The sequence below is a fragment of the Microcebus murinus genome, chromosome 20 (genome assembly GCF_040939455.1).
Source record: "Microcebus murinus isolate Inina chromosome 20, M.murinus_Inina_mat1.0, whole genome shotgun sequence".
NCBI lineage: Eukaryota > Metazoa > Chordata > Mammalia > Primates > Cheirogaleidae > Microcebus > Microcebus murinus.
Genome location: NC_134123.1, coordinates 2,339,129 through 2,361,976, shown reverse-complemented (window position 1 = coordinate 2,361,976; position 22,848 = coordinate 2,339,129). Strand labels below are relative to the sequence as shown.

At 39.8% G+C, this 22,848-nt stretch overlaps 1 protein-coding gene across 4 annotated transcripts in view; it reads left to right on the top strand.

Moving 5' to 3' along the window:
- Positions 1-346: 346 nt before the first annotated feature.
- NETO2 (neuropilin and tolloid like 2) overlaps positions 347-22,848 on the top strand; it is a 70,840-nt gene continuing 48,338 nt past the window's right edge. The window contains exons 1-6 of one of the 4 annotated variants that reach the window (XM_012773849.2): positions 347-718; positions 12,101-12,157; positions 14,763-14,903; positions 15,547-15,795; positions 21,670-21,693; positions 21,798-21,925. In XM_012773849.2, the coding sequence (XP_012629303.1) occupies positions 685-718; positions 12,101-12,157; positions 14,763-14,903; positions 15,547-15,795; positions 21,670-21,693; positions 21,798-21,925 (633 nt within the window). In that variant the 5' untranslated portion in view covers positions 347-684. Of the gene's footprint in view, positions 719-12,100; positions 12,158-14,762; positions 14,904-15,546; positions 15,796-21,669; positions 21,715-21,797; positions 21,926-22,848 lie in introns of all 4 variants that reach the window. The other 3 variants (XR_001156322.2, XM_012773848.2, XM_075995603.1) reach the window with 3 other exon arrangements.

Below are 22,848 nucleotides of genomic sequence, written 5' to 3'. Positions count from 1 at the left end.
GGCGCGTGCCCCGCCGCCGTCAGGCGGGAGGACTCGAGGGCGCGACCTGCCCCCGGCGGGCGTCCTGCGGCGGCGGGGGATCAGTCCCGGTCCCCTCCCCGCCCGCTTCTCCGAGCGCGCGCCCGCGACGCAGCGATGGCAAGCGCCACCGCCCCGCCCGGCGCGGCCCGGCCCCAGCGCTAGCCCGCCCGCGCGACGCCGGCCCCGGCGCTAGGCCGCCTCAGGGCGCGAGGCCGGCGCGGGCCGGCGCGCGAGGGGGCGGGGCGAGGGCGGAGCGAGGCGGGCGGGGCGGTGGGCACATGCGCACAGGCGGCGAGGCCGGCACGCGGCGCTCGCGCTCCCGGCTTAAATGAGCCCGGCGGCCCGCGCCCGCCACTTCAGGGGATCCCGCGCCGCGGTCGCGGGCGGAGCTGCCTGCCTGTTAGGGGCCTCTCGTTTGCTCCCTTCGGCTCCGGGCGCCCGCGGGGCTGAGCGCCGCGGGTCAGGAGGCGGCGCCCGTCGGGGAGCTCGGGCAGCGCGGGAGCCCGCCGGGGGCTCGGGCATGGCGGGCCGCGGGACCTGAGCCCTGGCCCGCGGGGAGGCAGCCTGGTGGCCGGCGATGGGGACGGAGCGGGGCTGCCGCCGCGCCGGGCCGTGAGCGCCGCCGCCGCCTCAGCTCCCTGACACGCCGGGCCGCTCGGGAACATGGCCCTGGCACAGCTGTGCCCGGTCCTCAAAGGTAAGCGCCCGGCGGCGGCCGGCGCCCCCTGCGGGCCGAGGCTGGCGCCGCCCTGCCCGCGTTCGCGCCGCTCCCCGCGCCGGCACCGACGCGCCTCTTTGTCCCTGGGGCTCTGGCCCTGGCCGGCCGGCGGACCCGCTGCCCGGCGCTCTGCCTGCCCGCCGCACGGCCGGCTGCGTGGGACGCCGCAGGGCGGCTCGAGCCGGCGGGAGGCCCCTGGCAGCGCGGGCCTCGGGGCTGCGCCCTCGCGCTCGCCGCGGACTCGCGGGCGCCCTGCGGGGCTGTGGCGGTCCCGGCGGCGCGGCGAAGGCGGCCTCGCGCGGAGCGCAGCGACCCACGCGGGGACCGAGGCTTCGTGCGGCGGCGCGGACCGGCCGCGGCGGGACGGGGCCTGCGCGACGGTCGTCCCACCTGCTGCGGCCGCGGAGGCTGCGGCGCCGGTGCGGGCCCGGCCGCTCGGGCTGAGCCCGGCGCTCCCGCCGCGGCGCCCGGACGACCTCGCGCTGCCCGGGCTCGGAACGCCCCGCCGCGGCGCCCGGCTGGCTCTCCTTTGCCGTGCGGGAGCGGAAACGCACGCGGCCGCTGAGCGGGGCCGGCAGGTTATCGTCGGTGGCGCTCACCTACGTAGGGAATCGCGTCGCCGAAGTTGCTTCTGACGCTAGAACGGAATAAATCCTTTTTTCGCCGATTTTCGGAGGGAAAACGGCGCCGCCACTCTATAACGGACTTCCCTTTGCTTCTGCTGTTTTAAATCGAAAATTAGATTGCTGTATGTTTGCAGTGTCACTAAATTTTTCATGTCGAGGAGGGAGTTAAGGCTTTGATTGCATTGAGCCGTGTGTGGCTTGCTATTGTATCTTGATACTTGTACAGTGGCAGATTTTGATGTTTTTCTGACTCAATATTAACACTTTTTTCAAATTTGTTTTATTAGAGAATTCAACGTCATTTTGCTTTTAATTTTAATTGGACAGATCATCTCCAAACACCCCTAAACCCGCGGTTGACGCCGCAGCAGTGTAACGCGAGCCGTCCGCCCCGGCCGTGCGAGCGCCCCGCGGTCGGCCGGTGCCGGGTGCTCGGCGGCGCCTTCGCGACCCTGCGACCAGAGCCGCTGGGATCTGCCGTGGTCGTCATGGCGTGACTCCTGATCTGCACGGACCTTCCGTGGAAGTCAGGGTTTTGTTGTCCCCTCTGGCAGTCAGCTGTGCGCGGCAGCGTTTCTGCGGGCGCTGCCCGGCGGGCTGCTGTCCGTTCGCGGGAGGAGCCTGCGGACGGCGGGCCCGGAGCGTCTGGCGTTTCCAGCCTACGCTGTTTCCCTGCTGTCGTCCTTCTATGAAGCTCAAGCTGAATTGTTGTTGTAGGATTACAAGAGAGAAACCAAGCTATTTTTAAGTCTTCTGCGGCATGTGCTTGTTAGTGCTGAGAATTGGTCTGGAAAGACTGAAGAAATTTTTAAAAGTAGATCTAATAAGTGAATCTGGGAGACACACAAGGGTGAAGAGAGGACTTTTGTCTCACTGCACACACATTTGTATCACTGAATTTTTTTTAACCAAATGCCTGTATAACCTATATAAAAATTAACATTTTTAATTTTTAAAAGTTATCTTTAAAAAAAAATGGCTTTTCCCAGTCCTCCTATTCATTATGTGCCCCAAGGCATGAAAAAGTGTTTAAGTAGCCTATAAGATAAATTGCTTCAACATCAAAGAGGTTCTTATCTGAAGCAGCTATTTAACATTTACATAATTATAGATATTGCCTACCAAAGCCTTGTTTGGAATATTATGATCACTTTCAACTAAAATAAATCAACCATAATGATTGTGAGATTTTAAGTAGAAAGTAATTTTAGTTCTTTAAGATGCCATTGATTTTTTATGATTTACTTTCAGCAGTGAGAACAAAAGGATAACCCACTAGGCCTTTAAACCTTATACATTGATGAAACTGACTAATTCACATTAACCTGTTTATGATTATCATAGATCTTACAAAATTTGAGTTAACCTTCTGTCACGGTTAAATACGTATTAGAATCAAATGAAAATATTACATTAGGATTATAAATCCATTTTTTGGTTCTTATTCATTCTGCACATTTGCTTGAGGAGAATCCTGTTTGACTCAGCAATATTTAAAGCTGTATAAACTGTGGTTAAATTTGATTTAACAGCACAAATATCCCTTGGAACTATATTTTTAAAATCTTGTCTGAGAGTGTGCAAGTATTAACTTCTGTTCATCACTCTTAAATGTCATCAAAGACCATACAGTAATAAATATGGTATTGAAAACTCCTTTAGTAGTAAAGTTTTTTAATACAGCCCTATTAAAAAACTAACTTTTTGGCTTTTCCTCCCAGAGGTTGGAGGAAAAAAACTGTTTTAACACTGTTAATTGAAAGTCTTATTAAATAATATTTTATTGTAATAAATCTTGAACTAGAATCTGCTGTATCTACAGTTTGAAACCAAAGTGGCTATTTAAGAAAAATACATGTTTTACAAAGCAAGTTCAGGTGGGGTGCAGTGGCTCACACCTATAATTCTAGCACTCTGGGAAGCAGGAAGATTGCTTGAGGTTAGGAGTTGGAGACAAGAGGGAGACCCCTTTTCTACTAAAAATAGAAAAAAATAGCTGGGCATGGTGGTATGCATCCGTAGTGCCAACTACTGTGGAGGCTGAGGTAGGCGGATCACTTGAGCCAAGGAGTTTGAGGTTGCCTATGAGCTAGGCTGATGCCACGGCACTCAGTGCGAGACTCTGTCTCAAAAAAAATCAATTTCAAATCAAAGACACTTTTCTTTTTGGAAAAAAATAGAAAATGAACAACAATCCACGTTCTACTTGTGAGTTACTGCCTATTCACAGACTCCTATCATTTCTCTATTTATACTCCTGCAAAATAATTATCAATATAAAAAAAGGCACTTGAGATTTCAAGTAGTAGTATTATTATTCTAACTCTAAGGAGTTGAAAAGGAGGGTCCTACCAGGTGATCTAATCCACTGGTTTCCAAATTTTCCTTAAGAGCAGAACTCCTTCTTCAAAGGAACTCTTATGAGAAAATACCATAAAAACAAAACAAAAAGAACAAAAGAAAAGAGCAGGGTTGCTCCGATTGGTGGTAGGCCTTGCCCTCTCAGTCACCTCAGACATCAGGGTGGCCCCCAGAGAACTGACATTTTTCAGCATGTTTGTTATATTGCTTATATAATTAGAGCATACTAATCTGAAAGTTCAATTTTTTCCTAATCAAAATGACATTAAAATGTTAAATATGCCTAGAGTAATATGTTGGAAATTACTGCACCAAAAGATATTAAGTACTTTTTCAGATGTGACCTGATCATGTTAAAATTTGATGGTAGTTGCTGTGGATGTGGAAGGAGGACTGGTGTGTAATTAAAGTAGAGGGTACAAAACTGTCATCTCAGATCAGCTTTAACTCAGGAGTTTGTCACATTCTGCAAGAAAGTTACTTTTTCTTATAAAAATGATTGGCAGTGTGATTAGCATATGTAGGCTGGAGAGATCCCAAAGTTCACCATCTTCTTTCATAACCAATAAAGTAGGATTGAGTTTGATTAAATTTGGATGCTTTTTTATTGTTGTTCTTGGGAACATAGTTTATAAAAAACAAGTTACTGCTCTGTCAAGAAGTATGTGGACTGTAATTGAACTCTGCTCTGCCTTCATTAGAGAAAATAGTAAAGAGCAAGGAGACCAGTTAGGTGGTTGTTACATTCTGGCATCTTGTGTTGGATTTAAAAGCCTTATGTTTACTGCTTAGCTGCTTAAAACAGGAAGGCTTAGAAAGTCACATTTAATTACTAAAAAAGGTAAGTAGAGCCAGCTTGAAGAAAATAAGAGTGGTGGCAGGATATCTGAAGAAAAAGAAAAAAACTTAATTTTTTTCCCATCCCCTGATTTATATTCAAATAAAAAGATGCTGGGGGCCAGGAGCAGTGGCTCACACCTGTAATCCCAGCACTTAGGGAGGCTGGGCACTTGAGGCCAACAGTTTGAGACCAGCCTGGGCAGCATAACAAGATTGTGTCTTTGCAAAACAATTTTAAATAGGCGAGTGTGTGGCACAGGGCTGTAGTCCCAGCTACTCAAGAGGCTGAGGCAGGAAGATTGCTTGACCCCATGAGTCGGAGCCTGCAGTGAGCTATGATAACGCCACTGCACTCTAACCTGGGCAATAAAGCGAGACCCTGTCTCAAAAGAAAAAAAAGAAAGCTAAGTCATAGTCATATGTGTGGCTTGCTGTTAAACCAAGATGTGCGCTTGTCAATTAGTGCAGGGCTCTCTGTACTGTATGTTGTAGTTACAAAGAAAGATGTCCTCGGGATGCTGCTTGGTCACTTTGTGTATTCGTCTTACCTGTATTGAGTGCTATTGTAGGCTAGGCAATCTTCCAGGCACTGGAGATGCATCAGTAAATCAGAGATCAAGGCCCGTCTTTCCAGTAAGAAGAGAGAGACAATAAACAAGCTCCCCCCCCCAAAAAAAAGAAAACAGGTAATATGAGTAATAATGAAAATAAAGTAAGATAAGGGAGAAAATGTAGAGCTTATTTAGAAATTGGGGAAGCCTTATAAGACCTAAAGGACAGGAAAGAACCAGCCATCCAGAGACTTTCTAGGCAGAAGGCATAGCTAGTCCCCAAGACAAAAATTAGCTTGGTGTGTTGAAGTAATGAAAAGGCCTGTGTAGCCTTAAAGGGTAATTAGAAGGCCAGAGAGGTACAGGTGCCTGATCACATAGCACCTCTGAAGTCAGAGTAATGAGTATGGGTTTTTTCTAAACGTAACGGGACTGTACTGGAAAAATTTATGAAAGACTGTGATGTGGTCTGATTTATATTTTGAAAAGGTCACTGACTGCTGTGTATACAATAGACAAGTTTCTGCTGTGGCAGAAACTTCCGGTTGTCTCCCAAATTCCAATTAACCCCTTTTCAGTAATTCTTTGAATTTTAGCTGAGCACACATTCTCCCAAAATAAAGACTATTTACCAGCTTTCTGCAGGTGTAGCCACGTGACTAAGTCTAGCCTGTTAGATGTAATTAGAAAATGATGTGTGCAACTTAGGGGAAATGTTGTCTTTGTTGTTTAAACTTTTTATTTTGAGATAATTGTAGATTCCAGGCAAGTTTTTAAAGAGAAGGGGAATGCCCTATAACATGTTCATTCTTGCTGACTAGAATGCAGACACCAGCTATAATGAAGATACAATGGCTGGCACTCCAGCATTTATATTGGACCATAAGGTGACCTTGGAAATGAAGCTCACACACAGCTGAATAATAAGATGGAAGCCCCTTAGGCCTCTGGTAACAATATAGCCCACACATTGGCCCTTGACTGCTTATCTCCAGTTTGTTTGCATGACAGAAATATATCTTATTTAAACTGTTATGTTAGGCTTTTCTATTACTCATGCCAAACCTAATGCTAACAATATAGGAGTGTGCAAAATCAATGTAAGCAACAAAACCAGGCAGATAGAAAGCTGTTAAATAGTTACAGAAGTGAAAAGCCTACATGCTATCAAGTAAAATTAATCTGGAAAGGGTTCCTAGAGAAAGCAGATTTTAGTGTAATTTTACAGAAGCAGAGAGGTCCATGGCAAGTGCAGATTTGTAGGGACATTATAAGACTAGGTGGAGCATTCATCTCAAGTTCAACATTTCCAAAACCCACTCAATTCCTTTTTGCCCATCCCCTGCCCGGCCCCATCCATATTGGTCCAAACTTGTCCGTACTACCACCAAATAGGAAGAAAGGCAGCCTCTGTTTCCTTCAGTAAACTATCATTCTCCTGTTGTAGTAGTATTCAAAGCATGGTCCCCATCTAGCAACTTCAGCATCACTCGAGAATTTGTTAAAATACAGATGCTCAAGCCCCACCTCAGACCTGCAGATCAGAATCCCTGAAAGTGTGGCCCTGAATCTGTGATTTAATAGGCCCTCAAGGTGATTATGATGCACATTCAAGTTTGAGCATCACTGTCCCGGTGATTCATTTTCCCACACCTAGAAGAATTACTGGGTGGGATTTGCACATTTTAATCCTCAATACATATTACCAGGTTAATTTCCAAAAAGTTGTGCCAGTTTATAATCCAGTGGCATATATGAGTATGTCAGTTTTCTTTTTTTTTTTTTTTTTTTTTTTTTTTTTTTTTTTTTTTTGAGACAGAGTCTCACTTTGTTGCCCAGGCTAGAGTGAGTGCCGTGGCGTCAGCCTAGCTCACAGCAACCTCAAACTCCTGGGCTCGAGTGATCCTTCTGCCTCAGCCTCCCAGGTAGCTGGGACTACAGGCATGCGCCACCATGCCCGGCTAATTTTTTATATATATATATCAGTTGGCCAATTAATTTCTTTCTATTTATAGTAGAGACGGGGTCTCGCTCTTGCTCAGGCTGGTTTTGAACTCCTGACCTTGAGCAATCCGCCCGCCTCGGCCTCCCAAGAGCTAGGATTACAGGCGTGAGCCACAGCGCCCGGCCAGTTTTCTTTTTTTTATATTAGGCTGAATTTGTGTGTCTGTTGGCACATTTTGGTATCCCCCACCCCAGTTATTTATAGCTTTTATTTATGTTTCTATCTTCAATAAATGAAGGTGCTCTTTCCCCAAAAGTAAATAAATAATTCACCTTTTTTTCCCCAATGTGGTATTTATTTTGTGTTTGGTTTGAAGTAAGGATGTAATTTTTTTCCCAAAATAATTAACATATTATTTCAGGACCATTTATTAAATCTATCCTTTTCACCAAGGGTTCCAAATACCACATATATCATAGTAAATTCTTGCATATACATGTTTCTGAGCTTTCCTTTTCTTTCATGGAGAGTAAGGCCCAAATCTGTTTGGTCCATTGCCCCCAGGAGCTGACTCACTGTACTGTGGGTGCTGCATATGGTTAACAGATCATCTGTTTCTTCCCACACCATTGCTGTGTTTTTAAATTACTGTAGCTTTACAATCAGTATGTATTATTTTTATGTTATTTCTAAATTTTCCTTGGCCAATGTAAAAAGTCTTCTAGATGAGCATCAGAAACATTTTAAGGCCAAAAAAAAATCTTAAGATTTTATTAAAATATTATTAAATGTATGTTCTATTGGAGAGAATTGTTACCTGTAACAACATTGTTTTACTATCCAGAAACACATTACTACTTTATTCAATTTATTTATTTACTTATTTTTATTCTAGTCTTTCTTTCCTTAAAGGGTATAATAATTTTCCAAGTAATTCTCTTGGGGTTTCTAGGTTTTTACCTATAAAAAATAATTTTGTCTTCTTTCCAGGATTCATTTCATTGGCCAGAGTTGCCACTGTTAAGTAAAAAAGTCACAGTAATATGTGACTTTAATTTGTTTTTGTTTTTGTTTTTTCAGTGAAAAGGGCCTTAAAACTGGAAGGCCTGGAGACAAGATTCTCTGCTTGGAGTTGAAAGGACAGTGATTCAGGGTGAAAAGAGGTAGAAGAAAGGGATTGGCTTTGAGGGTTTATGTTGAACACCTTGAATAGCACCTGTCTTTATCATTAAAGTGACTTCATTTTAAATCACATCTGTACACAGGTTATTACAAGGCCTGAATTAAACCCCAGAACCAGAAGTAAGGGCATAAAACTACCTTTTTCAAGTGTCAAGTCACAAGGAGTACTCTGCAATCAAACTGTATGGTTTTAGAGTTTAGCAATTTTATTTTTGGTGTGGATTTCTAACTTGGAATTAGTGCCTTCCTGAGTACATTATCTTTGAATTCAAACTGTGATGTATTTCTGGATTTGAGAAATTACCAATCCTTTTGGTAAGAGGAAGGAGGAATTGTGGCAAAGAGATTGGAACTAAAGACAGAACAAAGCACCACAGAACTGTTTGATATACTAAATGATTTCAGTGTTTAGCATTAATGGAATTTGTTTTAATTTCTCAGCCTGGTTATATAGCTGAAGCAGTGTACAAAGATCCTGTTACACATCTTGGGAAACTGTTTATTATGATATAGGATTTAGAATGATTAAGAATCAAAACTATATCACCAAAAATTGTATCAGTAAATCTTTCTCTGTAATTGTTGTGGAGGTTTGCCCTATTCTTACTATGTCATTTTTATGTTCAGCAGCACAGTTCATTTGTTTCATTGAGTTGTGAATAGCTAGTAATTACTTGGGGAAAAAAATTTGTGAGCAGCCTTCTAAATAAAGTTGGAAATAATACAATAGGTTTGTTGGGCCTTGTGACTTTATTTTCAGTATGACTGGCCTGCCTTACTTGTGTATTCTGTGCACATTTTATTAATCAGTTATTTCACACAGGCAATTTTACTGGTGGTCATTGTATATCATAATTTTTCTGGCACAGTTCATCTTTTTGTCACAGTTGTACTGTTGCTCTACTGGTTTCAGTTTGTTGATTTCTTTCTTGCCTAACTACTGGCTTTGTGGTTACTTCCTTTAAAACTGTGAATTAGATACATGAAAACTGGTGAATAGCTATGCCTGTGATTCAGGCAGAAAGGTGTGCTGAGCACACAATTTTGACCAGTGGTGTATCACCTGGATGATAGGCCTTGGGAGATGGCACCCACTAACAAGATAAATTGATGCAAATGGATGTGTTCTTTGCTGAATTATTAAATATCTAATATTACCTTGGGTTTCCTTTTGTTCCTAAATCTTCTATTTAAACAAATTGTTTCAAAACTCCATTCCTCTAACTCAGATACCATGTAAAGAGATATGAAGAGTTTGAAGGAAGAATTGTTAATACTTAATGTGAGATCTTACATCACTATTGGCAACCAAAGAGAGAAAGAGGAAGGGAATTTAAAGTTATTGAGAGATAGCAGGAGACAAAGGTCAGCAAGGATGCAAAAAACCGAAAATGAAGAGGTCAAATAATTAGATTTTAAGATAAACCGAATGGCAGGAACTGTATCTTACTTTTGCACATTGAGGACTTTGGGTAGTAGATACTCAGCACATGCTATCGAGTGAACCATGGTGAGACTATCCACCAGTCACTTAAACTAGCAAACTGCGATACCTCCGTCTTCCTCACCTGTAACATCCTGTAAGTTACCAGTCGCACTTTACGCTATGTCTGGATTGTATCATTAATCTCCCCTCCTTCTTGTTTCCACTACCACTGCTCTGTTTTACCTTCTCCAAATAAATACTCATCTTTACTTCCTAATGATTTTCTCTCATTTCGCTAAAAGTGTAGACTCCACACAACCATTATTCAGGATTATTGGTCTGAAACACAGATGTGACAGTGACATGCTCTAGTTTAAAAACCTACAAGGGCTTCTCATTACAGCCAGAAGTCCGAACTTTTTAGGTTGGCATTCAAGACTTTACAGTCAGATTGTATACTACTCCTTTTTTCTAACCTACCATAACTCTCTTCCCCTCCACATGCTAGCCAGACCATATTACTCAGAGTTCCCTAAAACCTGCTGTACATCAGTGTTCGTGTATCCATGTTTTTGATTTACATAAATGTTACTTTCTCCCTCTCTTGGGCGCAAGTCCTGTAAGTTCCAACTAGAATACATCTTTTTCTGAAGTTTTCCTCTGTTCCCTTTAAGCCTCAGCAGAATGAATGGTTCACTTTTCTGTGCTCCATTATGCTTTCTGAGTACCTCCTATTAAACCCCTTTTCACCTTGCTTTATAGATTGTCTTTGAGAATAGATTGACTCCTTGTGTATACAAGTTTGTCCTATATCTGTCATCTATTTAGCAAAATATCTGGCACATAAAATGTACTCTGTGGGCCAGGCTCATGCCTGTGTTCTTGGCACTTTGGGAGACCTAGGCAGGAGGATTGCCTGAGGCCGGGAATTCAAGACCAGCCTGGGCAACAGCAAGACCTCAACTCTACAAAGAGTAAAAAAAATTAGCCAGGCATGGTAGGTGCGGCCTGTGGCCCCAGCTACTTGGGAGGCTGAAGTGGGAAGATATGTGAGTCCAGGAGTGTAAGGATGCAGTGAGCTATGATGATGCCACTGCCCTCTAGCCCAGGCAACAGTGAGACCCTGTCTAAAAAAAAAAACAAAAAAAGCACTGTGCACATCATCTCGTTTAATCCTCATAACAACTAATGAGGTTGATGCTATTAGTATATCTTCCTTCTTTTATAAATAAGTAAGCTGAGATGAAATGGCCTCACAGGCAAAGCAAAACTTTTGAACCCTGACCCAGATTCATCCAACTTCTGAAGTCCATACTCTTAACCACTTTGCCATATTGCTGTCTCCACACCTGTGCATCCTCAGCACCAGCTCTTCAGTAAATACTCTATACACGCTCATTCCCCAAGTGAGTGAGAACTCCACTCCACACAGTAGCTTGGGCAGACTGGTAGTATGGTAGTATATGCACCATTCATAAAAATGTTTTTAAACATTCAAAACACATACAAAAACAATATGTTTGTTGACAGGGTCTCGGCAACGTTTGACTTGGGTAAAAAAGCTTCTGTGTCTAAATATGATTGGCTTTTATAACATAGAACATGGCCTGGTAATGCACAACTATAAAACAGTTCGAATTGATTTCTAGGACACTGCTGCCCCCTTACTTCCATCTTTATTATGAATGTTCTTGTAAGTCAGACAATCTAATTGAATTTTTACTGGCATAAGCCAGTGTAATGCATAGAAACTCTAAGATGGAGGAATGGTTAAGATTAGCAAAGTCTGTAGCAAAAAACAAAAGTGTTTTTTAAGAAAACATATTAAGGACAGGCACGGTGGCTCACGCCTGTAATCAGTCCTAGCACTCTGGGAGGCCGAGGCAGGTGGATTGCTTGAGGTCAGGAGTTCGAAACCAGCCTGAGCAAGAGCGAGACCCTGTCTCTACTATAAATAGAAATCAATTAATTGGCCAACTAATATATATAGGAAAAAATTAGCCGGGCATGGTGGCACATGCCTTGTAGTCCCAGCTACTTGGGAGGCTGAGGCAGGAGGATTGCTTGAGCCCAGGAGTTTGAGGTTGCTGTGAGCTAGGCTGACACCACAGCACTCACTGCAGCCTGGGCAACAAAGTGAGACTCTGTCTCAAAAGAAAAGAAAAAAGTTAAGTTGAAAAATGCTTTAAATGCCATGTATTTTTAGTGCTTATATAGATAAGTACAAAGTAAATTGTCTTTTCTTTGAGTTATCTTAAGGATCAAATAGTAAATCAGAACATAACATTTAACACTTAAAGATCTTGAGAGTGAATGTTAGTAAAAGATAGTGATTTTAGTTAATTTTTTTGTCATCTAATTTTGTTATAAACTTAGTAAAATGTAGTATAGATTCAATTTTGTAACTCTTCTTTCCTGTTATTTCTCTAGTGTTGTTAATAACAATACTGGTAGTGGAAGGAATCGCAGTAGCCCAAAAAACCCAAGGTAAAGTACTTACAGTGATAACGTATTGCATGTTCCGAGCAGTGGGCTGGCTGATTTGAAAGGACTGCACCTTTCAAGTGCTATTTCTATAAGCCCTTTGCGGTGTTCAGGCTTTCTGTCAACGTATCAGTTTCAGTGAACTGGGTTCAGCTACATTTAACAAGAGTAAATTGTCAACATAAAATCTTGCCCTGATAAATTTTTTAAATTGGCATTACAAGTATCTCCTAGCATGCTGTGAATTATGTCCAGAAATTAAATGAGAGTTATACTTTATCACTAAGCAAAAATAAAAATCCACTTTTCCATTGTAAACAAATGAGACATTTCCATTAGTATCTTATTCAAAGCCTTTTGGTCCTGTTTTGATTGTCCTAATTTATGAAAATTAGCTAGTGTGATTTTTTTTTTTTTAGCCAGATTTTCATATCAGCATTTACTACATTTCCAATATAACCTTATTTATCTTTTATTTTCATCAGTTACACATCCACATAAACAGGCATTCTGAAAAAGTAATTAGGAAAAATCATCCCCCCATTGTACTCTAGTTAACTTCCTGCTCCATGGAAACAATCATTCTTTTAGCTGCTTCTTTTGGTATTTCCCTTGATTTCTCTAAATATCACGCTATATTGCTACTTCCTGATTATTTCAGTTTTAGACATTAGATACTGATTTCTCACTGTGGAAGATGGAAGTTTAGCTCTTTCACACACCTACCATCCACACACATTCTCTAATCTTCCATTTGTACCACCCTTTCAGTAGAGTTATGCCATAATTCTGGTTAAATCAGTATTCAAGATTTAAATGAAGCTACTCATTGAACTTTTTCAATATGAATTTTGTTTTAAGTTTAGGAAAAATTTTTTTAATTTTTAAAATTCCCCTTCCTCCTGTTCTGTCTTTCTCTATTCTGTCGTTTTAGGAATTTTTATTATTTGGTTATTATGGTCCTCTTGGTTTTTGTTTTTAATCTTTGTGTTTCCCATCACTCTTTCTGTACCATGTTCTTGGAGACTTCCTCAACTTTATCCTCTAAACCAGGAATTAGAAAACTTTTTCTGTAAAGGGTCAAATAGTAAGTATTTAAGGTTTTGTAGGGCATATGGTCTCTGGAGCAACTATTCTTCTGTTGTGATATGAAAACAGCCATCAGTGGTACACAAATGATGGATGTGGATATACTCACATTTCAGTAATATTCATTTACATCAATGGGCAGAAGGACAGATTTGGCCCAAGACCATAGTTTGCTGACTTCTGCTCTACATTTTTTAATTTCTTCTGTCTTTGGAATTTTTTTTGTTTGTTTTCTGAATGTTCTTTTTTTAGAATGTCCTTGGTTTTGTTTTATAGATTTGCTTTTCTGTCTTCTGAAGATAATACATGATAGTTTAGTTTTGTATTACTGGTTTGTTAATATTAACATTACCTACCTTTGTTCTTGTTTTGGTCTATTTTTCATATTAGAGACTTTCCTCAAATGTCTGATGATCCTTGAATGTCTACTCACATATTAAGAGGGGCACTAAAAAGCTAATCATTAGCTATCTGCAGGTGTAGGTTGGGATGGTATACCGTGGCCCTCACTGTGGAGTGACCTGACAGCGGGGAATCCCTGAGTCTGTCTTGTTAAGTCTGTTTTAGGGCTGTTTAGTTAGATTCCTCAGAGAAGAATCTTTCCATTTCCTGCTTAAAGTTTCTATCTCTGAGGAGGCCTTTGGGGCATTCATTGGGAGAAGACGACTGGAAGTATCATTCAGTGTGTTAACATTTACTCATCTCTCCTTTTTTAGGTTGGTATTTTTATCCTCAGCTGTGTCTTGTGTCACCTAGTCCAGTAACCTGTTGTTTTCCAAAGAAATAATCTTCAGTTTTCTGGTGTGGTATTAGAGCAGATTCATGGAGTAGGAAAGGGTGATATTAGAAATCAAACTGATTTGTAAACATTTTTAACCAACTTCATGTTTTTAGGAAGCCCATTTTCACACACCAGCCCTCACCCTACTTCCTAGTAGTGCCAATTGTTACTACCATTAATATATCTACCCCTTTGTACTTTTGAGTTTATGCCCTTAAAAAAAATCCTTTTCACTATTGTTTAAGTGAAGTTTGAGGAGGAAGCAGAGCTCATGCACATATATTCAATCTAGAGTCCTCAACTAAAATCCCTCTGTAATCTTTGAATCTTGACTATTGTGTTAAACTAAATGTAAGGATACCATATCAGAAAGTAACTCCTGTGATCCTTTTATTTTTATGTCAGAACTGAATTTTATGGAATTTTACTGATTTATCACCTTCTTCTATGTAGTTTTACCCTTGTAAAATCCATACAAACATTTTATTTACCTGTTTTCCTACATGGCAAACTTGTACTCTAGCTAGCTGCAGGTTTTTCCTGAAAGCAGAGTAGACAGGCTTACCTTCCTTTTACTTCTGCTGTACTCCATTTGTGGTGTTAAATTTGGCAGTGATTCTTATGAAATTTTATATATGTAGTATAGAGTGGGCAATTGTTTGGAAAGTTGTGAGGGAAAGAAAAGAGTGATAGTATCTCTTTCCATAGTTAATGTTTTAAATGATGCTTTTCCCAAAGATGGACAAAATATTGGAATCAAGCACATTCCTGCAACCCAGTGTGGCATTTGGGTTCGAACCAGCAATGGAGGTCATTTTGCTTCACCAAATTATCCTGACTCATATCCACCAAACAAAGAGTGTATCTACATTTTGGAAGGTATTTGACCAATTTTCTGTCTTTTATTGGATAGATTTTTACTTTATTGTAAAATTAAATGCATTGGTAAACTGCCCTGTTTAAAGCAGTTTGAACAAAATTTAAATTTGTATTTGAATTAAACTCTGTTGATGATAAATATTTCTGAATATTGACTACATTAACAACATAATTTGTTGAAATTTTGTGAGAATTTTGAATCTCCTAAAGCATACTTAAACTAGATGCATCAGTATATATGAAAAATCTCTTTGATAAGAAACTTATCAAAGATACCAGCATCTCTTTTAAGAAATTTATCTCCACATTAGTGAGTTCCTTTCATATCTTCTGTTATTTTCCTATGTATTGTGGAAGATACATTGCATCTCATGAACTAAGCATTAGTTTCCTGACTTCATGTTTAATCAAGAATCATTCAGCTAATTTATAAGTTGTGTATGTCAAAGGGAAGGATTACTAAAGTTCTACAGGGTAACATTATTAGTGTAAAGTATAACATTTAGAATGCTTCTATGTAGTAATATAACAATTGTCATCTATGAAGCAGTAATGGAGGATTGTTTTGCTTTTCTCATTGTGTCAGTACATTTATGTTCATTCTTATTTGTGTTGCCCTGATTTGCTTATTCTTATTTTCTAGCTGCTCCACGTCAAAGAATAGAGTTGACCTTTGATGAGCATTATTATATAGAACCATCATTTGAATGTCGATTTGATCACTTGGAAGTTCGAGATGGGCCATTTGGTTTCTCTCCTCTTATAGATCGTTACTGTGGCGTGAAAAGCCCTCCGTTAATTAGGTCAACAGGGAGATTCATGTGGATTAAGTTTAGTTCTGATGAAGAACTTGAAGGACTGGGATTTCGAGCAAAGTACTCATTTATTCCAGGTAAAGAATCAGTTATCTTTTTAGTGATTGGGTATCTGACTCTTGTTTTGAAACCTTAAGATTGGAAAAGATATTCATTTGGTGAAGACTTCAAAGAAATTAGCAAGGTCAAAAGGGAATCAGTTCATGAACAAATAAAAACTGGAAATAGAACCATATCAACTGAATTTTGAGGCATATCATAGATGGTGTCACCTTTTTTTCTTAGATTTCTTTCTGTTTTATAGCATATACTCAAGGCCAACATCATCATAGTAAATACATTTTTTAAAACAATTAAACAAATGGTCTTATTTTCATAATCCCCACAAAATTCTTTTGGCAGGTTTTTCCTTATTGAACTGATTGAATTACCACTCATTTGAATAAATAATCTAGAACATATTGAGCAATATAAAGACTGCTCTGCACTCAAATGTAAAAGTTCTGGGTTTAAATTATTTCTCTGTACCCTAATAACTATACAACTATTAAGCACAGAGTTATGGCTGAGATTTTCCATTAGTAAAATGGGAATGCCCGCTGTTTAAGTTTCCTGAAGCCACCATAACTAATTGCCACGGATTTGGCCACTTAACAATAGAAATTTATTTTTTCAGGGTTCTAGAGACCAGAATTCCAAATTCCAGCAGAGCCTCACTGCCTCTTGGACCTCTAGTGGAGAATCCAGTCTTTGACTCTTCTGGCTTCTACTGTGTTTCCCCGAAAATAAGCCCTACCCATAAAATAAGCCCTAGCAGGATTTCTAAGCATTTGCTCAATAGAAGCCCTACCCTGAAAATAAGCCCTAGTGACGGGCGTGGCTACGCAGCGCATCTGCACAGCCCATGCATTTCATGGCGGAGCGGTAAAGAAGACGAGCAGCCCTTCTCTTCTGCCCCATCGTGACTGGAAAGGTGTGGGCAGCCCCACCAAGAAGCTTGGCTCCCCCTGCCAGGTTGTGGCCATCCTGTGCGTGCTGCAAGCTGAGGCTTTGAGGGGAAAATAACACATCCCCTGAAAATAAGCCCTAGGGTGTCTTCTTGAGGAAAAATAAATGTAAGACCCTGTCTTATTTTCGGGGAAACACGGTAGTGGCTTGGGTTTGTGGCCACATCACTCCAGTTTTTGCCTTGTAATATTTGCTTTTTTTTTTTAACCATATAGGGTAATATTTACAGGTTATGGGAATTCAGATGTAGGTATAATTAGCAGAGGGAGCTAATATTCAGCCTACTACATTGACTTACCACCCCATGGTAGATTAGAACACTTTGAACACTATAAAGCCCTATCCAGTGTAAAAGTATACATATCCCTAATGCAGAAACATAAAATTGTACAAGTTACTATTCCTGTCTTCAGAGAGCTCACAAACTAACAAGATGAAAAAATAACTTGGTAAAACAACTATATGATCTTTTTGCTTTTATTTCTTCATGTAAGCAATTTGTTAATTGAAAAAAAATTTTAAATATCGAAATAAAAAATATTTGTAATCCTACTACCCTATATATAAAGTCAGTGTTAATAGTTTGGTGTATGTATGTTCCTTCAGATGTTTTTCTACATCTATTAATTTTGTTTTTAAAAACTGGGATTATGCTGTACAGATAGCTTTTTTACCTGTTTTTGCCTGAAAAACATAACCAACTTTTTGCCCCGTCGGTAAACATTTTGGAAGTTTTTAATTTGTGCTTCAGTGTTTATCTGCTCAATGCCAAAAGGATAGCATTTTCAAAAAGCAAAATTTATTCAGTAGACTTTGCTTTTTTTAGAAAAGTTTTAGGTTCACAGCAAAATTTAGCAGAAGTAGAGTTATCTCCATCCTCCCCACAGTCAACATCTTATACCAGAGTAATACATGTATGCTAGTCAGCGATCCCACACTGACACATCATTATCACCTAAAGTCCACGGTTTATACTAGGGTTCACTCTTGGTAGTGTGTGTTCTAAGGGTTTGCACAAATTTATAAAGACATGTATCTACACAGTATCCTATAGAACAGTCTAACTCCCCTAAATATCCCTTGTGCCCCACCTTTCATCCCTCTATCCCCCTAACCCTCTGGCAGCCGCTGATCTCCTTACTTTCTCCATGGTTGTGCTCTTTCCACAGTGTCGTGTAACTGGAATCACACATTCATGAATACTTATCCTTTTCAGGTTCACATCTTGCACTTAGCAATATGCACATAAGGTTCTTCCATATCTTTTCATGGCTTGATAGCTCATGTCTTTTTAGCACTGAGTAGTACTTCATTGTCTGGATATACCACAGTTGTATCCACTCTATTGAAGAACATCTTGGTTGCTTCCACATTTTAGCAATTATGAATAAAGCTGCTATAAATATTCGTGTGCAGGTTTTTATGTGGACATTAGGTAATTCATTTGGGTAAATTCTAATGCATGCTACAACATGGATGAACCTTGAAACATTATGCTAAGTGAAATAAGCCAGACACAAAAGGTCAAATATTGTATGAATCCACTTATATATGGCATCTATTCATAGAATTTGTAGAAACAGAAAATAGAATGAGTGGGTTTCAGGGGTCAGGGGAGGGAAAATAGAGAGTTAATGTTTAATGAGTATAGATTTTCAGATTGGGAACGACAAAAAAAAGGTCTGGAAATAACGAGTGGTGATGATTGCACAACATTGTGAGTGTACTTAATGTGACTGAATTATACATTTAAAAACAGTTAACTTCATAAATTTTATGTATAGTTCACCACATTAAAAAGCAGTGACTATTGAGCTGTTTTTTCACATTGGCAGGGAAAAGAAAGATGACTAGGTGTGATACAATATACAGGAGGTGTGCCTTGTAAAGTAGTTCATAGAAATATAAGAACCAATAGTTTATATCAAAATAACTCATTTGATTAAATTGGTCAGGTATTTGGTTTTTATTAACTAAATCAACTAACTGAAGTAACTGATACACTTTGTATAACCCATAAAGACACCATTACAAAATCTTATACATAAGTTAGATTTTTGTAAGTAAGTTTAGGCTACTTGAAAGAAAAAATATGTCAAAATAGGGCTCTTATTTGAATAATGTTTTTAAATATTAAAAAACAAATTCAGCCAACTTTATATGTAAAGAGCTACGTGGAGACAAGCTCTTTTTCCTCTGTTGTATATGCCATGAGAGCAACTTTATATGGCTATAGACAAAGTATAGCCCAGGAACAGTGGCTCACACCTGTAATCCTAGCACTCTGGGAGGCCAAGGCACATGGTTGCTGAAGGACAGGAGTTCAAAACCAACCTGAGCTAGAGCGAGACCCCGTCTCTACTAAAAAATAGAAAGAAATTAATTAGCCAACTAAAAATATATATAGAAAACATTAACTGGGCATGGTGGCACTTGCCTGTAGTCCCAGCTACTCAGGAGGCTGAGGCAGAAGGATTGCTTGAGCCCAGGGGTTTGAGGTTGCCGTGAGCTAGGCTGACTCCACAGCACTCTACCCTGGGCAACACAGTGAGACTCTGTCTCAAAAAAATAAGTAAAAATAAGTAAATAAATAGACAAAGTATACAATGCTTAGTACCTTTCACATTTGTATTTTACAGTGCTTCAGAGTTTCTACCTACATTATATATAATTTTATGCTAATGACAATTTCAGGAGAATTATGTAGTGCTTCATTTTGTAGATGAGGAAACTGAGTCAGAGATTAAGTGATTTTTCTCAGACCATATAGTGGCAAATCCAGGGCTAGATTCCAGTTCTCTAGGCCACACTTCCTACTCTATCATGTCTTTATATAATGTAGATGAGGATTCTCAATTTTGTCACTAAAAGGAAAAAAAACCAGCACGTGGCAAAACAAATAAGCAATGCATAATTAGCTTACTATGACAGTGTCTGCTGTTATTTAAAGTCATGTTTATAAAATAAATTTTGTCTAGAGATGGTAAATCTGGAAGAAATCTATTTAACAATGGTGAGAAATTAGAGAATAAAAATCTCTAAGCTATTGGTGATATGGAAATTTTGATGCAATAATGTCAATATCCTAGAAATCTTCTCTACACATGAAAAAATTCTGATTAATTTGCCAAACAGCTCCTATGACTTTTTTCTCCCAATGCTGTTTAAAATTTCAATTTCTCTTTGACATTTCTCTGAAAAAGTTCTGAAGTGTCTGTTACTTGTCCCTTTTTAGCAAGGAAGAGTTTAGTTTAAGTTTAAAAAGAACAATCTCTGAGAAGTGTTCTAAGTTAAATAATTTTTTCTGCTTTTTTAAATATGTAATTTTTAAATTTAAAAAATTTTTAAATTTCAGAATATCATGGGAGTATAAACAGTTTGGTTATATATATTGCCTTTGCACCACCCAAGTGAGAACTACAAGCATGCCCATCTCCTCCCCCTCCTCCCTAAATATGTAATTTGATAGCTTCCTAAAGTATCTGGAATTGAAGACTACAGTTTTAACAAAAACTAAGCATCCATTTACATGCAGTAAACTGTATTGAGATAGATTTTCCAGGCTAAGGATTCTGAGACATTATAGACTATCCAACAATTTTCTTTTTCTTTTTTTTTTTTTTTTTTTTTTTTGAGACAGAGTCTCGCTTTGTTGCCCAGGCTAGAGTGAGTGCCGTGGCGTCAGCCTAGCTCACAGCAACCTCAAACTCCTGGGCTCAAGCGATCCTCTTGCCTCAGGCTCCCGAGTAGCTGGGACTACAGGCATGTGCCACCATGCCCGGCTAATTTTTTCTATATATATATATTTTTTTTAGTTGGCCAATTAATTTCTTTCTATTTATAGTAGAGACGGGGTCTCGCTCTTGCTCAGGCTGGTTTCGAACTCCTGACCTCGAGCAATCCGCCTGCCTCGGCCTCCCAGAGAGCTAGGATTACAGGCGTGAGCCACAGCGCCCGGCCTATCCAACAATTTTCTTATTCTGGCAGTTTGATATATACAGTTCCTGTATGAACTTTCAAATAACTTTTTAAAGATACCTATGTTTATAATTTTTAAAAATTTATTTATTTTTTATATATACATATATATATATACATATATATATATATTTTTTTTTTTTTTTTTTTTGAGATAGAGTCTTGCTTTCTTGCCCAGGCTAGAGTGAGTGCCATGGCGTCAGCCTAGCTCACAGCAACCTCAAACTCCTGGGCTCAAGCAATCCTCCTGCCTCAGCCTCCCAAGTAGCTGAGACTACAGGCATGCGCCACCATGCCTGGCTAATTTTTTCTATATATATTAGTTGGCCAATTAATTTCTTTCTATTCATAGTAGAGACGGGGTCTTGCTCTTGCTCAGGCTGGTTTTGAACTCCTGACCTCAAGCAATCCGCCTGCCTCGGCCTCCCAGAGTGCTAGGATTACAGGCATGAGCCACCACGCCCAGCCTAAAAATTTATTTTTATTATAAAATATACATAACATAAAATTTACCCTTTCATCATATTTAAGTGTGTAATTCAGTGGCAATAAGAATATTCACAATGTTGTGCAACCATCACCAGTATCCATTTAAGCAAAAGTTTAGAAGACAAATTTTAATGATTCAGCAAAAAGGAATTTGATTCCATTTTTAACATTGAATATATTTCATTATGTTATATGTACCACATTTTGTATATCTATTCATCTGTCAGTGGACTACTATTTTTGACACTTGGTGGTGAGTTTTCAAATCAAATAAATAAATCATTCATTCATGATGGGATCAAAAGTGTAAGTGTTGATCCTGGAAGTGAGCTCATAAATGACCAATGTTGTGTACTCTACACCAATGAAAGCTCCTCTCACCTTGCTATTAAATGGAGCATTAGATGTAATTTGAAATGTTAACCCTTGAAGTAACTTTCTCAGTACCAATCGCTTTCTTCTTTTTTCTGTTACAGATCCAGATTTTACTTACCTAGGAGGTATTTTAAATCCCATTCCAGGTTTAGTATATTACCACTTTTTCCTAATAGCATTTTTGATCAGTCTTATTTTCCTTTGAACATTATTCATTTATTCTTTCTAGATTGCCAGTTTGAGCTCTCAGGAGCTGATGGAGTAGTGCGTTCTAGTCAGGTAGAACAAGAAGGAAAAACGAAACCTGGCCAAGCAGTTGACTGCATATGGACAATTAAAGCTACACCAAAAGCTAAGGTATTGTTATATACTAAGTCACTTCAGAGAAGAACATAATATGACATGATTTGCAAAATGTGTCATTTTCATTTGTACAAACATTTATTAACTTTATAAACTGATATTACAACTTCTAAAAGTTTTATTTTAGTCACCTCATTGGGCACCTACTAAGATCCCAGCATTGTTATAGCTAAATAAAAGGAGTCTTAATTGTAAAAGATTAAGATTCTTAAAATCTACCAATGGCTAATTGTTGAGTGTAAGTGCTGATTTGTATGATTATAGATTCATAAAAATATTTTTTATGGAGGAAAAATAGATTGAAAAGGTTAAAGTGTGTTCTCAGAGGTTACAGGGTTGGTCATAGCAATCTAAAAGCCAAAAATCACAAATATGATGAGTCTTTGTTCTTTGTTCTGTGTTCTTATCTTGCTGTCCTCCGCTGATCATGTAGAGCTTTTATTGGAAAGTACTGCAAGGAAAGAATGTTTTTTAAATAACTCTGACAGACAGATTGTTCTCTCTTAATTCATACTTCTAGGAATATCACCAGAGTTAAGACTATATTTAAAGTGTATGTGGGCCGGGCGGGGTGGCTCACGCCTGTAATCCTAGCACTCTGGGAGGCCGAGGCAGGCGGATTGCTCAAGGTCAGGAGTTCAAAACCAGCCTGAGCAAGAGCAAGACCCCGTCTCTACTATAAATAGAAAGAAATTAATTGGCCAACTAATATATAGAAAAAATTAGCCGGGCATGGTGGCGAATGCCTGTAGTCCCAGCTACTTGGGAGGCTGAGGCAACAGGATTGCTTGAGCCCAAGAGATTGAGGTTCCTGTGAGCTAGGCTGACGCCACGTCACTCACTCTAGCCTGGGCAACAAAGAGAAACTCTGTCTCAAAAAAAAAAGTGTATGTGAAAAAGAGAGAAAAGGAGAATGA